Source organism: Dama dama, chromosome 13 (assembly GCF_033118175.1).
Source record: "Dama dama isolate Ldn47 chromosome 13, ASM3311817v1, whole genome shotgun sequence".
Lineage (NCBI taxonomy): Eukaryota > Metazoa > Chordata > Mammalia > Artiodactyla > Cervidae > Dama > Dama dama.
Window position 1 is genome coordinate 39,164,144 of NC_083693.1, and position 14,946 is coordinate 39,179,089.

General features: G+C 41.6%; 1 protein-coding gene across 1 annotated transcript in view; it reads left to right on the top strand.

The window, feature by feature from the left end:
• The first annotated feature begins 1,365 nt into the window (after window positions 1-1,365).
• Window positions 1,366-14,946, top strand: part of IREB2 (iron responsive element binding protein 2) — a 46,598-nt gene continuing 33,017 nt past the window's right edge. The window contains exons 1-2 of the mRNA XM_061158904.1: window positions 1,366-1,514; window positions 2,990-3,079. Coding sequence (XP_061014887.1) covers window positions 1,496-1,514; window positions 2,990-3,079 — 109 coding nt within the window. The 5' untranslated portion in view covers window positions 1,366-1,495. The remainder of the gene's footprint in view (window positions 1,515-2,989; window positions 3,080-14,946) is intronic.

Sequence of the window (14,946 nt, forward strand, 5' to 3'; positions counted from 1 at the left end):
GTTTGTTTACCGCTAGTGCCACCTGGGAAGCTCCCACATAAATAGAGGAAGCATAAAGGAGTCTACTTCCACAGGGCTTGTTGCATCAGTGATTAAAGGTAGAGGGTAGAGTACCAAGAATGATGTGTATCTGGCATAGGTAACTGAGCGGTTGATGTGCCATTCACTGATACAGGCAATACAAAAGGAGTAGTGGCATTTAGGGAGGAAATGATGAGTTCCATTTTGGGGATTTTGAGTCTGAGTGCCTGTGGCAGATGGAGGTATTTAGTAGGTACTAAAACATACACCTCTGGGCTCAGATGCTGTGTTTGAGTTGCAGGTAGACAGGGAAGCAACAGTATACAATCACTGAAGTCAAAGGAGAAGGTGGGATGTGCTAGGGAAGACGGTGAGAAGAGGTATCAATCCAAGGCCAGAGCTCTGGGGTATATTTAATACCCCCGACATTTAATGGCTGGGCAGAGAAGAAGGGGCCTGCAGAGGAGGCTGAGCTAGAGCACCCTTAAATGACAGGAAGAAAAAAATAACACTAAGAATAGGCGTCTGAGATCACAAAAGCTGATGGAAGAATATTTCTCAAGGGGAGAGGTCAAGTAAAGATTGAGAAACGTGAGATTAGCAAATGGAGTTCTGGCTGACTTTGGCCAGAGGTATTTCTACGGGGTGAAAGGCAGATTGGAGAGGGATCAGGAGTGGGAGGGGAAGGGCAAGCACAAACAGCTCTTTCTGTATAGTTGGCTGCCAACGGGAGATAAGACCAGATAAGACAAGAACTAGGGACGTGAGGAGCTGAGGCAGAAGAAGGTTGGAGACTTAAGCATGTAAGAGCCGCTAGGAAGAAGTCAGTAGAATGGGAGAGATTGAAGCTACAAGAGTGTAAGGAAAACTCACTCAACAATTAGTTGAGCGCTTCCTACGTGCCTATCAGTCCTACCACCCTCTCCAGAGAACTACAAGCTACACATGTGACAAGTTTAACCTAAAGCTTTATCTTCAGGAGAAAGCGGTTCTCCTTGTTTTTCGTAGGAGTTCCAATTCCGACCTTCCTGCTCCTCCACACATACACCCCACCGGATACCCTGTAGAAGCCCATACACCGCTGAACCTCACAACCTCAGTTGGACACTTGAGGCTACAACTATGTAACGGATCTTTAAGAGGGCAAAGCCAGTGACGCCTACGCCACCGCCTCCCCTGCCTTTCGCCCCAACTCTAGAGAACAGAAGCGACTGCGCAAAGAATAGCCTTCCGCCTTGCACCGCCCCCTTCTCTTTCTTTGTTTCCACGTCCGAGGATCTCGCGAGAGTTGGGAGGCAAATCCCGCGAGCTGAGACCTGGGGCCGGCTCTGCGGCTCTCGCGGTGTTTGCGCGAGACTGATCTTTTCCTTCCTCCCTTGCCGGTCCGCCTGCCTTCCTCCCCCTCTTCCCCGCCCGGCCTCCCCCTTCTTCCCCCGCGGGCCCCCTCCCCGCAGGGATAATATGGTCTCCGGCGATGGACGCCCCAAGTGCAGGTTAGTTTCAGTCCGCCAACTGCATCTGGCAATGGAGACGCGCGCTACCCGGGCTCCGAGTTCTTTGCTTCTGTCGCCTGGAGTCGCTTGGCCGGCGCGGGGGCCCTCCGGGCTCGGGTCCTACTCCCCAGGGGCCTGCCTGTTGGGCCGCACTCTCTGCGCCTAGGCCGCGAGAGCCCGGCCTCGCAGCCCTCGCCCCTCAGCGTGACCCCGCCGGGGACGTCTACTCCGCCACTGGCTTTGACCCTTGGCGGCCTCAGCTTGTTGGCGCCGCTGTTGGCTGCCAGGGCTTCCCGATGTTCCTTAGTGGCACTCTAGGGTCGAGGAAAGGCCCACCATCTTCTTCTCCCCCCCCCCCCCCCCGCCGCCCCCATTTGTAAGAGATGAGGATGGGGGCCAGTGTCTAATCGCTGGGGTCTCACGCAGCTAGTTGTTTATTCCGCTATCCAGACTCGAGCCCCTCCCTCTCTCTTTGCCTCTAGTAGCATAGTGGGGGGTGGTCAAGGCCGAACACTGGTCAGCCGGTTCTCTGACCATTTATTGCAGAGCTGGGTCTCCTCCCCCACCATCCACCTTCCTCGCTTCCCCCTCAGCAGAAAAAGAAAAACGTTACGTACTCTTAGAAAGTGGGCTGTGCTTATCGCATCTCATTTCAGACCAAGGTCCTAACAGTGTTGGGGGTCCTGCCCACCCACCGCAGTGAGTCTGCACAAAAGATCTCAAGGTTCTTGTAACCTCAAGGTTACTTCCACTTCCCCCAAGAACCTTAGAAGCAGGGGCACATTCAAATGAGACCCCTGGGTCTTCGTAGTTAAGCTTCAATTCGTGCAAAACCAGAAAGACGGGTCTTTTAGGGAAAATCTGCTGTTTTACCCAGATAATTTGTTGTTCACTTTTACCTTTAGGCTTAAGGCCTGTTAAGGTCTTATCTGATAAGTTGTTTGGTTTGGTTTTGATTTTGTTCATGTTATTGAATGCTGTGTAAACGTCTATCTTTTGATTATTTTTTAAAAATCAGTTCTAACATAATTATGCTGTTCTCAATTTGCCCTGTTTGTATTTATGCAGTTTTCAGGACTTTCTTCACAAACGTGTCTATACATCATTTAAATCATTCTTATTGTCCCTTTCTAGGTATTCTTTATTACCGCATTTCAGTTCATTATTTTACCAGTTTTTATTTGAGAGTCATGGTTTAGAGTTGTACTGTCCAGTACAGTGGACACTAGGCACATGTGACTATTTAAATTACTTATATAAAATTTGAAAGGATTTCTCAGTCCCTGTAACCACATTTTAAGTGGTCAGTGGCCCTGTGTGTCTAATGACTATCTTATTGAACAGCTCAAATACAGAACATTTGTGCCATTGGAGAAAATTCTGTTGGACAAATCTGGTTTCTAGGTGTTTTCACTTTGAATAAGGCACTTTGTAACAGTGCATAATGAAAGTTTTTTTCTTTTTTTTCTTTCCAGGATATGCCTTTGAGTACCTTATTGAAACATTAAATGACAGTTCACATAAGAAGTTCTTCAATGTTCCTAGACTTGGAGGCACCAAGTATGGTAATGATACTTACATTTTCTTGGGTTTATTTAGCTTCTAATAATAAAAGTGCATTTGTTTAGCTGAGTTGAAGAAATTTTAAGTTTATTCTCACCATGTCATAGTAGGCACACCTACATGTATCTCTAACATTGGGAAAACTTTCGAGAGAGGAGGATGTAAGCCCATACCGTAGCTTCTTATTTTCATATCTTAAGTTAGTTTTGTAATGGTTGGTTTATTTTTTTCCCTAAAGAAACTACTAATACATTTTTAAAAACAATAAAAACTTGACTGATGATATTCTAGAGCTATTAAATGTATATTTTAATTTTTTCAAGTGAACAGTTCCAACAGTTCTTTATCTACTGTCCTTTGATTAGGAATCATCAATAGGGCCCACTGATTTGAGTTGTTGACCAGGGCATGGTTTGCCCAGGCTTGTGCACCAGCCCTCTTGGCAGCCCTTTGCAGGCTCCTGATCCAAATCAAACCTTTCACTGAAGCCTCAGAAGAGTGAAATTGGCAGAACCCCGTAGTATTGGATGAAGCCTTGACTTTATTGACAACTGAGTAGCTTTCTCAACCAGGCCACTAAAGGGAAGACCTGTTTGAAAGAGTAATTTAGATTTTTCTTTTCTGACTTTTCAGTGAAAAGAGAAATGCCAAATCTGTTGTAGTTTTGGAAGGAAGTTTTCTTTAACCTTGGGATTTTTTGTTTTTTCCCTCTTGTGTTGGTTAAGAAGATTGCTTTTGATTTTTCTGTAGGTTTTAACGGGGTAAATGTTCTAGACTAGCAGTATTTTCTTGTGTAGTGTGAGAAGATTTAGATATCTTAGAGTGTATTTTGGAGAAGATGCCTGTCTTAGAATTAGGTAGCCATTTAAAAATAAACATTTCACCAAAATCTTTTATTTTGCATATTTAGTTGCTGTGATTTGTTTTGAGAGGTTGATCTTTCCTTAGTGCCATGTGTTGTTCATTCACATTTATTTTATCTCTTCACTAATGAGGAATTTGTATTAATTTTGAAAAGAGAACAGCTAAGTTGATTATATACAAGAAAGATCTTTTTATTCCCACTGTACTTATCTCAAATATCTGGGCTTCCCTTGTGGTTCAGCTGGTAAAGAATCCACCTGCAATGTGGGAGACCTGGGGTCGATCCCTGGGTTGGGAATCTTCTCCCTTGGAGAAGGAAAAGGCTACCCACTCCAGTATTCTGGTCTGGAGAATTCCACGGACTATAGTCCATGGGGTCAAAAAGAGTCGGACATGACTGAGTGACTTTGACTTATCTCAAACACCTAGTGATTCTGGCCTGGAAGTTTCTTAACCCATATTTTATAGATTAGTAAAGTAAAAGAACATATGTGGGGATGTTTTTTAGTTTTGAGTATAAGTTCTTTCTATGGATAATTTGTGGAAATGTGCCTACTTGAAAATAGCCTGTATTTCCCAAATGCAGGAAATCAAAAGAACTATGAAATACGTTGAGAGAGTGATTAATAGTGTAAGAGCTATATTATCTCTGGAAAATAAGCTTGTGGGCATCTGTACATAATTGAATTCCAGAGTACCAGGGTTTTTATAACCATGATAAATATAATAATAGAATACTTATATATATAAATGCCTTTAAAACAGAAATTTGGGTTTTATTTCTCTAGGGTTAAGATTTTTTTTTTGTTTGTTTTTTTTTAATAGAATGGTTACTGTGAGAGGTTTATTGAATAGTTACCTAAATAATTTCTTAATGACTGTTTAATGGGGAATAAAATTTGGAAGAATTGGTTTTGAAAGAAAGGAGAAACTTGAGTAGAAAAACAGAAAAATCCATGTTGGATTTTTCTGGAGGGACCAAACTGAATGGCCTCCCAGACCTGTGCTTAAGAGACATTGCTTTGGTGATCACCAGGAGAAGGCAATGGCAACCCACTCCAGTACTCTTGCCTGGACAATCCCATGGACAGAGAAGCCTGGTAGGCTGCGGTCCCATGGGATCGCTAAGAGTCGGACACGACTGAGCAACCTCACTTTCACTTCGGTGATCACATGGTTGCCGACCACTGTCGTCTCTGCTTCCCATGTTCGGATACCTACCAGGCTGAGAATCATGGTTGTAATGAGTAACTTAATGAAGGGAAAGCATTCTGGCTCTCTTATGTGTTGGGGAGAAAAGGTAGTCTAAAACACTCTTCTAAACTCCCTGCTAACTGTATCAGGAATGCCTGCAGCTGCAAGGACCAAAATCCTCCTGTACAGTGACTCTAACAAATAGGAGTTTATTTTTCTCATCTAAGAAGAAGTCTGGGTGTGGACATACTGGGACTGTATGGTACCAACATCAGCAGGGACTTAGGCTTTTCCCTTTTTTTCTGTTTTGTTTTCATTTTGGGGGTTGCAAATAGCTGTTGTATCTCCAGGCATTATGTACATATTATAAGCAGCTGGAAGGGCAAAACAGGAAGAAAAACTCTCCCCAGGAGCTTATCTCCTTGGCCAAAATTTTCTCACCACTCTCAACTTTAAAGCCTGAAAGATTTCGTTTTCTGACTTTTGCAGTAGAGAAAGACAAGGGAAAAGTGGTTGGGAGTGGGTGGTGAGTGAACTAGCCTAGGCTATCTGACTCACTAACAATGCTTTCTTTTATTGAGTCTGTTCTTAGATAGAATACAACACAAATTATTTGATTTTTGCTTTTTTATTGCCATTTTATCTTTTTGCTTCTCTAGTTTATACTCAAGGGATCCTTATGGAAGGGCTTCCCTGGGTGGCTCAGTGGTAAAGAATCTGCCTGCCAGTGCAAGAGATTCAGGTTGGATCCCTGAGTTGGGAAGATCCCCATTAGAAGGAAATGGCAACACACTTCAGTATGCTTGTGTGGAAAATCCCATTGTCAGAGGAGCCTGGCAGGCCAGTCCTGCCAGGACTAGCAAACGGGGTTGCAAACGAGTCGGACACAACTTGGAGACTAAACAATCCTTAAAGTAGTAGACATGTCATGCATATTGATCACATTTTAAACTTATATAATCTGACTAGCGGCAAAATGCTGTTTTAACCATCTGGAGCTATTTACCTGGCACTCGAGTGCACCGACTACAACCTTAGAAATTTTGAGTGATTCTCTTAAGTAGATCTCTGAATTTGAAAATGTACCTGGTTGCCGGGAAGAGAGAAATCACTGTTGCTTGGAATGGCAGAGGGATTACAGAGGCCAGTTAACACTTGGGGGATTTAGAATGACTGGCAAGCATAATGGAAGACATAAATGAAAATGAATAAGGAGGAGGGCAGTGAAGACACTGGCCTGGCTCTAGTGAAACATATTTTAGCGAGTGGCTGTTATGGGCAAGAGGGATTTCAGGCCAGTATAAAGCCTCAGGCTGCCTTCTTTATCTCATACTATCTCATTCATCTTTCTTTTTTTCTTACTAATAGCTTGCTTTTTAACCATAGTACTGCTCAATCCTGTAGTGGAGCTAGGACTTGGTTTTCCAAATCCTACCTTACACTCTCCAAAAGAAAAATCTGTATTTAATTTTTTAGGAGAGCTTTTATTGATTATAAGAAGTTAGGTTGGGATTGAAAATCACAGACAGAAACATTATAAGCAGTGTAGAGACAGTTTCATTTTTATGTGCATGTACAAATATATGTAAATGTGCTCCTTTAACAAAAATACAGTGTATATTGTTTTGTAACCTTTTTTAATTTAATATATCATGAGCATCTTTCTCTGTCATTGAATACAGGTATCCATTGCTGTCTGAATCTGTGTGGTTTCTGAACCAGGGATTGTGAGTTTTGAGTAGAAAGGGATATATACACTTTCCTACAGCTTCTCACGGCTGCACAGTATTGCCTATATGAAACCTCATGGTTTAGTTAGCAGATCTTTGAATATTGAAGTTGTTACCATCTTTTCCCTATTTATAAATAAAGCTGTGTGTGAGGTAGTTAAGTTTTGATGCCAGCTCATTATATAGAATTATTGGATTGAAATTATTGTTTCCTCCATCTCCATCAAGTACTTTTCTTTTTCACTTTTAATGTATATGTACTGTCTCTTCCAGTCTTTGCCCTTCAGTCAGTATAAGGAACAAAAACTCACTTAACTCAGCATTCAAGAAGGAAGATGCTATTGCAATTTCCAGACATCCAATGGCAAAGGAAGAAAGCTCAGTCAGGCCTCTTGGGAACTAGAATTTCTAAGCCAGAGGCTGTTCTTTCTGTCATGTGGAGATTGCCTGTTCTCTTTATCCTTGTTTCTTTTTGAATGTCTGCTCTCCAGTCTTCTCTCTATAGCCCACTTTACTTACTGGTATTGTGTAACAGTATTGCCACTGCCAGCCCTCTCTGTTATGCTGGGGTTACCAGCCCGCTACGACTATATCTCTAGATGACTTTTTCACCTATTGTTTTAACCTACAGTTAACCTGTAGTTTGACTGGGCAAATCAGACGTCTGTTGCTGGTCTATTATCTTACTGACAGGAGCACAAGTCCTTGTTTTCTAATCTTGTCTCTTCCATGGACTCTGGAAAGGGCAGTAAGTTAGGTAAGCAATGAAATAGTTTGCTTATAATGTTTATACACAAGGCATAACTTTCTAAGGATTACCTTTACCTAATGTGGTTCTATTCCATCTATAACCATGCATTCACCAACCTTCTACATTTTGTCCAGTGGTCTGTTGGTTTTTTGTTTTTGTTTTTTTTATTGGTCTGTTGGTTTTAACTGTGCTTTTGTAGATAGTTTCTGTTCTAGATTGGGTCTTTTGGTAGCAGAGAACAGACACCCACTAGCTCAAGTGAAGGAAGATTTATTCTGATATTACAGAGCTCCCAGGCAATGACGGTTGGCTGTATCTCAAGAAAATGGGCAGTGGGCTCGGAATTAAGAGAGCTCTTTAGTTTTCCTCTCAGTGCTTCCAATTCCTGACCCCTCTCCACTCTTCTGCTCCTTCCACTTCACTGCCGACAAGCCGCCTCTGCTTACCACGTTCATACACGGCAACAAATGGCAGCCTCTGTCTCTAGCCTAGTGCTTACCAACCTTCTGGTTCAGTCTGTGTCCTGACTGCAGATTCCTGAGAGAGGAATCTCATTGTCCTAGTGTATTTTTTCCACGAGGCCACTGGTCATTGACCTGCCAAGGGCTTGGCTCCTGCTTCGGTGCTGTAGCCAGGGAGGTAACGGGACACTGAGCGCTCTCCATTCCATGGCTGGCGGTTTGGACAGGCACCATGAAGTCCGCCGGTTACCTTAGCAGATAGTGCAAGATCACATGCTTACCAGGAGCAGATGAGAAGAGTGAGTGTGCTTGTACCTTTGTCAATAATAGATACTGTTTGTCTGGTTTTCTCTACCTTTGTCAGTGAGTGCCAAGAAAAATCTTAAAGAAGCAGGAATCTGTTTTCTCTTTCCGTCTTCTTAGGTGCTCCATAGAAAAATTAAAACAACAACAGCAAAGGTCAGAGTTGTTTATTGGAAATCAATCCCATCCAGCCTGGTACTGGTTAGGGAGAGAGAAACAATACCTTGACTAATGAGACATGGGGGTGAGCTAATCCTGTTGCAAAATCACTGTTGTTGAACCACTTCTTAGATCTGGGGTTACAGGGCCTTCTAAAACAGTTTCTGAATCTTTTCTCCAGGCTCCTAGCCTTGAACAGGGATTTTAGGTTAACCCTAAAGCTACTCTAGCAGGTTCTTACCAGTCTCTTTGCTCTCTTAGTCTGGACTCCAAAGATACCCTCCATGAGGCTTTAGGCAGGCCTTGAGTGTTTGAGTGATTTCCCCTTGCTTCAGTCTTCAGTGTATTACTCTTTCATATTTAGTTTACCTAAAGCCTGTTGTTACTACTGGTATCTTGTATGGGTAATTTCTACATCTACTGTTTAAACCTGTAATGATCACTTTTGAGAAATAACAAAGCCTTTTACATTATCTGTCTTCACTACATTGCTTTGTGGTTGGCAGGAAAGATAGTTTTATGCAGATAAAGAAAATTAGACTAAAAATCTGAATAATTTGCCTAAGATCTCATATCTTCTAAGTGAGAAGATTTAGTCTTAGACTTAACAGCTTCTGATTTCAGACCAGGATCCGCCCCCCCACCCCCAATACCATTCTGTTTCCCAATTTAATGGCATTAATAAAGTGCTAGTTAGTGTTTATTATTTACTATATTCACTCTAAGGTAAGTTCGGTTATTATCACTTGGCCAAGGTACCACTCCTAAATATTACATAATAAATGGTGGAGGAGAAATTTGAACAGAGACCTGTGATTCCAAAGCCTGTGTGTGTAAAACTGCTGTGCTGGGGGTTGTATGCTCATATGCTCGTGCTTATAGGACTGTAGAGGCACCATATACAAGCGAAGTGGCTCTGGCTGTAATTGTGTTAAACTGGAGAGCAGATGCCCTGTATAAAGGAGTAAATGCTACTCAGTTCCAGCAAAAATGTGAGATTGGAGTTATAAAATTTTCCCTTTATCTTAAGGAGCCAGAAATTTGAGTTTTCCTGTTAAAAAAAAATCTCTAATATTTCAATGTTGGCAGTTGAACTTTAAAGTGTTAAAACTCTGTAAAACAAAACATATCTGTAGGCCAACAGTTTTTGAGCCCGGCACTGAGAGATGTGTTATATTGCCTAATCTTGATAGCAGCCACTTAACCTTGAGTGGTAAGATCTGCAGTCCTGGAAACGCTTTTCATCAGCTGCCTCCCATGTAAAACAGCAGGCCTCAGCATCTTTTTTTTTTAAAAGGCTGAACCACCTCTTAGATCTTCTACTGAGTAATTGATCAAAAGGATATCTATTGTTATCAGTTCGTTTCAGAAGTATGATAATACATTGTACTTTTTCAGTTTAAGTCACAAGCTTGTTCTGGTTCCCCAGGTGTCTTTTAGATTACCTGTCCTTAAAGGATAAGCTTTCCAGATTGGTAGGGTTCTAGAAATTCCTAGTTAGAAGAGGTGGCATTAATCCAGCCCAGTTTTCTGCTTGGTGCATGTATCTCTCAACAACCCTGTTTAATTCATTCAGTTAACATGGAGTACTGACATGTTCCTGGCAAGTGAAAGATGCTAAGATGGTATCTTTGTGCTTAAGGAAGCACACAGTTTAGTAATGGAAAGAGAAACTTAATATAAATAATTATTAACTGTGATACAAGAGTAACAGTAAGATGTAAGGAAATGCTGTATTATATGTTACTATAAGGCTGACAGAGACTACCCAAGGAACAACAGATTGGAAGGAAGTCAGAGATCACTGGAGAAGTTGTGGTTTAACTCATTAGATAGCAGAGATGTTTGCTGGTTTGGTCAGGCTGGAGCTGGTCTGGAGTTTCTGCACAAGCAGTAGGCCATCCTCGAGTTCAGGCAGGGGACTGGGCAAGCCGCATCTGGCGGTGTGAATGTATATGGAGACAACAGATGCTGGAGGGGGCAAGAGTCCTTCAGAGTCATGGTGCATGGGGGCTTGCAGAAGCAGCAGCTGCTCATTGTGTGACCCTCCAGGCAGCTTGCAGGGAAAGTGCAGGCCGTGGCAGGGCAGAGGCTCTTCTGTGTGGAGTTTCTTGATCCAGCGCAGGCAAGAGTCTTTCAGCGTGCACAGCTGCCTGGGGGCTCTTGGCGCCCGTGTTAAAGGGGGGCTGTGGTGATACTAATAAAGTGCATGTCTGCATTTTTTATATATTGTATAATAAAGTGTGTCCACATTTGAGAGATCTGTATAACTCAGGGAAACTTTATTTCTCAAAGATCTTCAGTGCACACAATGAGTAGACATTAATGGGACTAGATAAGAAACAGACAGGCTTACTTCATTCATTTTTGAAAAAATATCTGCCAGGTATCCATGTTTGAATAACCAGAGTTTGTCAGTTGTTGTTTCAAGTAAAAATATTGTTCTTTGGGAAAACTGGCTAGTTTAGCTTGTAATTCAGTCACACAAGTGTTTATCCCTCAAGCAACTATTGTACTTTGGTTTTGAGCAGAAATGCTTTTATGCACTTCATTGTTGTCACAGAATACTGAGACTTGACCTCAGCGATTGAGATTTGATACAATTAATACTTTTTCTGCTTCATCAACGACATTCTTAAGTGAACCTGGTATTTTGCATGAAAGTGAACAATACAATGAGTACAAGTACAGTTTGGTGCCATTGCTCTGAGTCCTGCTAAGGCCCCAGCAGTTTTATCCACCATTGTTTTTGAACCTTCGGCACATATGTCAGAATGGTGGAAAAAGCAAATAATCTAAGGATGATGCCTGGATGCTTTGGCATAAGCGTATGGGTGGGTGGTGGTGCTGTTTACTGTGCTGTGGAACACAGGAGATGATAGTGATATGGGCCAGGGCAGAGGGAAGATCACGGAGTTCAGTTTAGGTGCTAGTGAGCTTGGGAACATATCAGTATTCAAGTGAAGATGTTTGTGAGGCGTGGTTCTGGAGCTCAGGAGACAGAGCTGGACTGCAGAAGAATATTTTCTTATTACTGTGTGGCGAGAGTGTGTTGAAGCCACAGGATCAGGTGACACTCCTGAGAAGAGACAGTGTGGAGTGAGGAAAGAAGTGAACCTAGATGTGAACGCTGAAGACCTCCTAGCTCAGGGAAAGGAAAGATTGAAGGCCAAAGGAGAAGGGGACGTCAGGGGATAAGGCAGTTAGGTAGCATCACTGACTCAGTGGACATGAATCTGAGCAAATTCTGAGAGAGAGTGGACAGAGGAGTCCTGGCGTGGGGTCCATGGGGTCGCAAAGAGTTGGACGTGACTTGGTGACTTAACAACAAAGGAGTAGAAGTTGCCAGGAAACCAAAAGAGGGCTGCCAGAAGATGTTAAGAACTGTAAGGGAGTGAAAATTTTGACACTGACAGTTTCATGAATGCTGGCAGAAGACACAAAGCTGTTGGCTCAGAGACAACGGATCATTATCACCCACAGCAGAGCCGGGTGCTTGGTACCAGCGTTTGCTGAAGAGGGTCAGGTGAAACCTGCACACGAGGTTGTGTTAAAGAAGAGGAAGTCTGACTTGGCGAGCCCACATCTGTTACAACGGACGGTAGCATGCCTGCCCTTTGCTCTGATAAGAGACACTGTCTTTATCTCCCAAGGCTAGTCATTATATTACATCTTTTTAAAGACAGTCTGGAACAAAGCCATTCATTGCTTCTGCTTGCAAGTGGTGCAGAAATGTGAGATAGGAGACATGGAGAATGGTATTGTGAAAGCCAGGAGAAAAAGAATGTTTCAAGGAGGAGGAGATTGTTAGCTCTGTTGAATATTATAGAGAGGATACTGGAATTCTAGTTAGAACTCTTTCATTGATATTTTAAGAAATCAGATTGTTCTGGGCTGAAGTATAGAAGTGTAAGTTGAAATGCGTAGAAAAGTGGACATTGGGAATATGAGGGACTCAAAAAACTTGGTTGAGAGTTTGAAGAAAGCAGTTCTTGGAAATTGTATGTGTGTACTTGTGTACACAAGTTTGTGTGAAACTGGAACTAGGAACTTGAAATGCTGATGGGAAAAATCCAGTTGAAGGATAGAAAAGGAGAGGAAAGGTGAGAAAATTGTTGACTCATCTCAAATGAGTCCTAACGTGTAACTGGGAATTGCACACAGAGCTCCGATAGAAAGTTGGCATTTAGTAGGAGGAGGTCCACAGCTGCCTACTTAATTGGGAAAGGGATAAATCCAGAGGTATCTAGGCTTATGTGTAAAGTAGGAAGAAGCCGAGGTAGCTACTCTCTGCTGTTGGGGCTCTGGAGTATCCACCTATAGATATACTTTAAGGATTAAATGAAGTAATGTAGATAAAGCACCTTGATACATACTCCATAGTAGATCTTAAATGAATAACTATAGATGTTACTGTCTAAAAAGTTGAAGAAGAAAATTGTATTGGTTTTCTGTTACTGCATAATATATTTTAAACCAAAAGGCTTTGTGGTTAAAACATTAAGTAAACATCTCACAGTTTCTGTGGGTCAGGAATTCAAAAATGGCTTAGTTGAATAGTTCTGGCTCAGGATCTCTCATGAGGTTACAGCTAGGTGTTAGTTGGGGCAGCAGTTATCTAAAGGCCTGATGGGCTAGAGGATCCGCTTTTAATGCGGCCCGTTCACATGACTGGCAGTTCGGGCTTGCTGTTGGCACAGAGGCCTCAGTTTTATTCCACATGAGCCTCTCCTCAGTGCTGCTTGATTGTCCTTCTAACAGGCTGCCAGTTTCTCCCAGAGTGAGCCATCTGAGAGAAGAAGGCTGATGCTGAAATACTTGTAACCTAGCATTAGAAGTCATGCACTGTCATGAACCTAGCGGTTATCATATATACTAAGGGAGGTGAGTCAGACAGAGAAAGATAGATACAGTATGTTATCACTTAATGTGAAATCTAAAAGAATGATACAAATGAACTTATTTACAAAACAAAAATAAACTCACAGACATAGGAAACAAAGTTAAGGTTACCAGTGGGGAAGGGGATGGGGGAGGGATAAATTAGGAGTTTAGTATTAGCAGATATATACTGCTATTTATAAAATAAATAAACAACAGGGAGCTACTGTATAGCATAGGTAACTAGATTCAGTATTTTACAATAAACCATAATTATGTGTGTAAGAATCTGAGTCATTTTGCTGTACACCAGAAACTAATTCAACATTGTAAATCAACTGTAACTTCAATGCAAGAAAGAAAGAAAAACCCTCTGTCCTCTCTGCCTTACTCTTGGTAACACAAACAGCTGATTTTCAGTGTAGGTTGTGTGAGCATGAATGCTGAGAGGTGACGATTGCTGGTATCATCTCGGAGGCTGGCGACTGCAGAGAGAAATAAGAAATGTTTTGTTTGTGGGGGAAGGTGTTCGTTTGCACCTTTCCTTGCTGTGGGCCTCTAGTAGTTACCATGAAATTAGACAGATCTGCAAGTTAGTACTCCTTAATGACAAAATGTCCACTTTTAGCACACTCTTTATTTTAATTGCTTTTTAATTTAATACTAGTTTTCAAATGGTAGAGTTAAAAAAACAATAAGACCACTAAAATTATAACCAAAAGAGTAGCTCTGCCCCAAATTTTTATTCTGCAGAGAATACTATTTTTAATTCTTTTGGTCATTTCCTTTAATAATTTCCTCCATATTATTAAATACCCTAGCTTATACAGCTGTTTCTTGATCTCTCAGTTTTAGACTTTACTAACTTTTTACTGTGGAAAATGAGAATTTGGCACTTTTCTTCTGTATATATACCATCTACCTCTTCCTAATATAGTTATAATTTTGGTTAAAACAATATTCAGTACTTATAACTATAAATATTCTCAACCAGTCCATGTAGTAAATGATGATTGCATCTTGTTTCTCCTACAACTTTGTATATTTTTTTTCTGGAATTAATGATTGTCCTTTTTTGTTTGCTTAGTTTTCTGTATCCTTATCAAGAATTCATCTCCATGCTCTCCAGAAGAACTAAACTCCTGGTATAACCAAGTAATCTATCAGTTAATTTTTTTCCCCATCTCTTGGCAGCATACCATCTGTACTTCGTTTTCTGCTGCATTTGAGGCTGACTGCTCTGTGGCTTACTTACAGTGTTGCCCTGGAAGAGTCTCTGCTCTTTCCTATGTTAGACTGTTTCCTAGAATTCATGATTTTTTATTCTCCACTTCCTTATTTTATATACCATATCCTGATAGCTTCCTACAAAAGGGTGCCTGAGAAGTACGTTTTTGAGAACTTGACTAATTTTTGTTTTTTAATTTCTCACTGCTTGGCTTTTTTTCTTTTTTAAAACTTTTTATTTTGTATTGGAATACGTGTAGCTGATTAACAATGTTGTGATAATTTCAGGTGGACAGCAA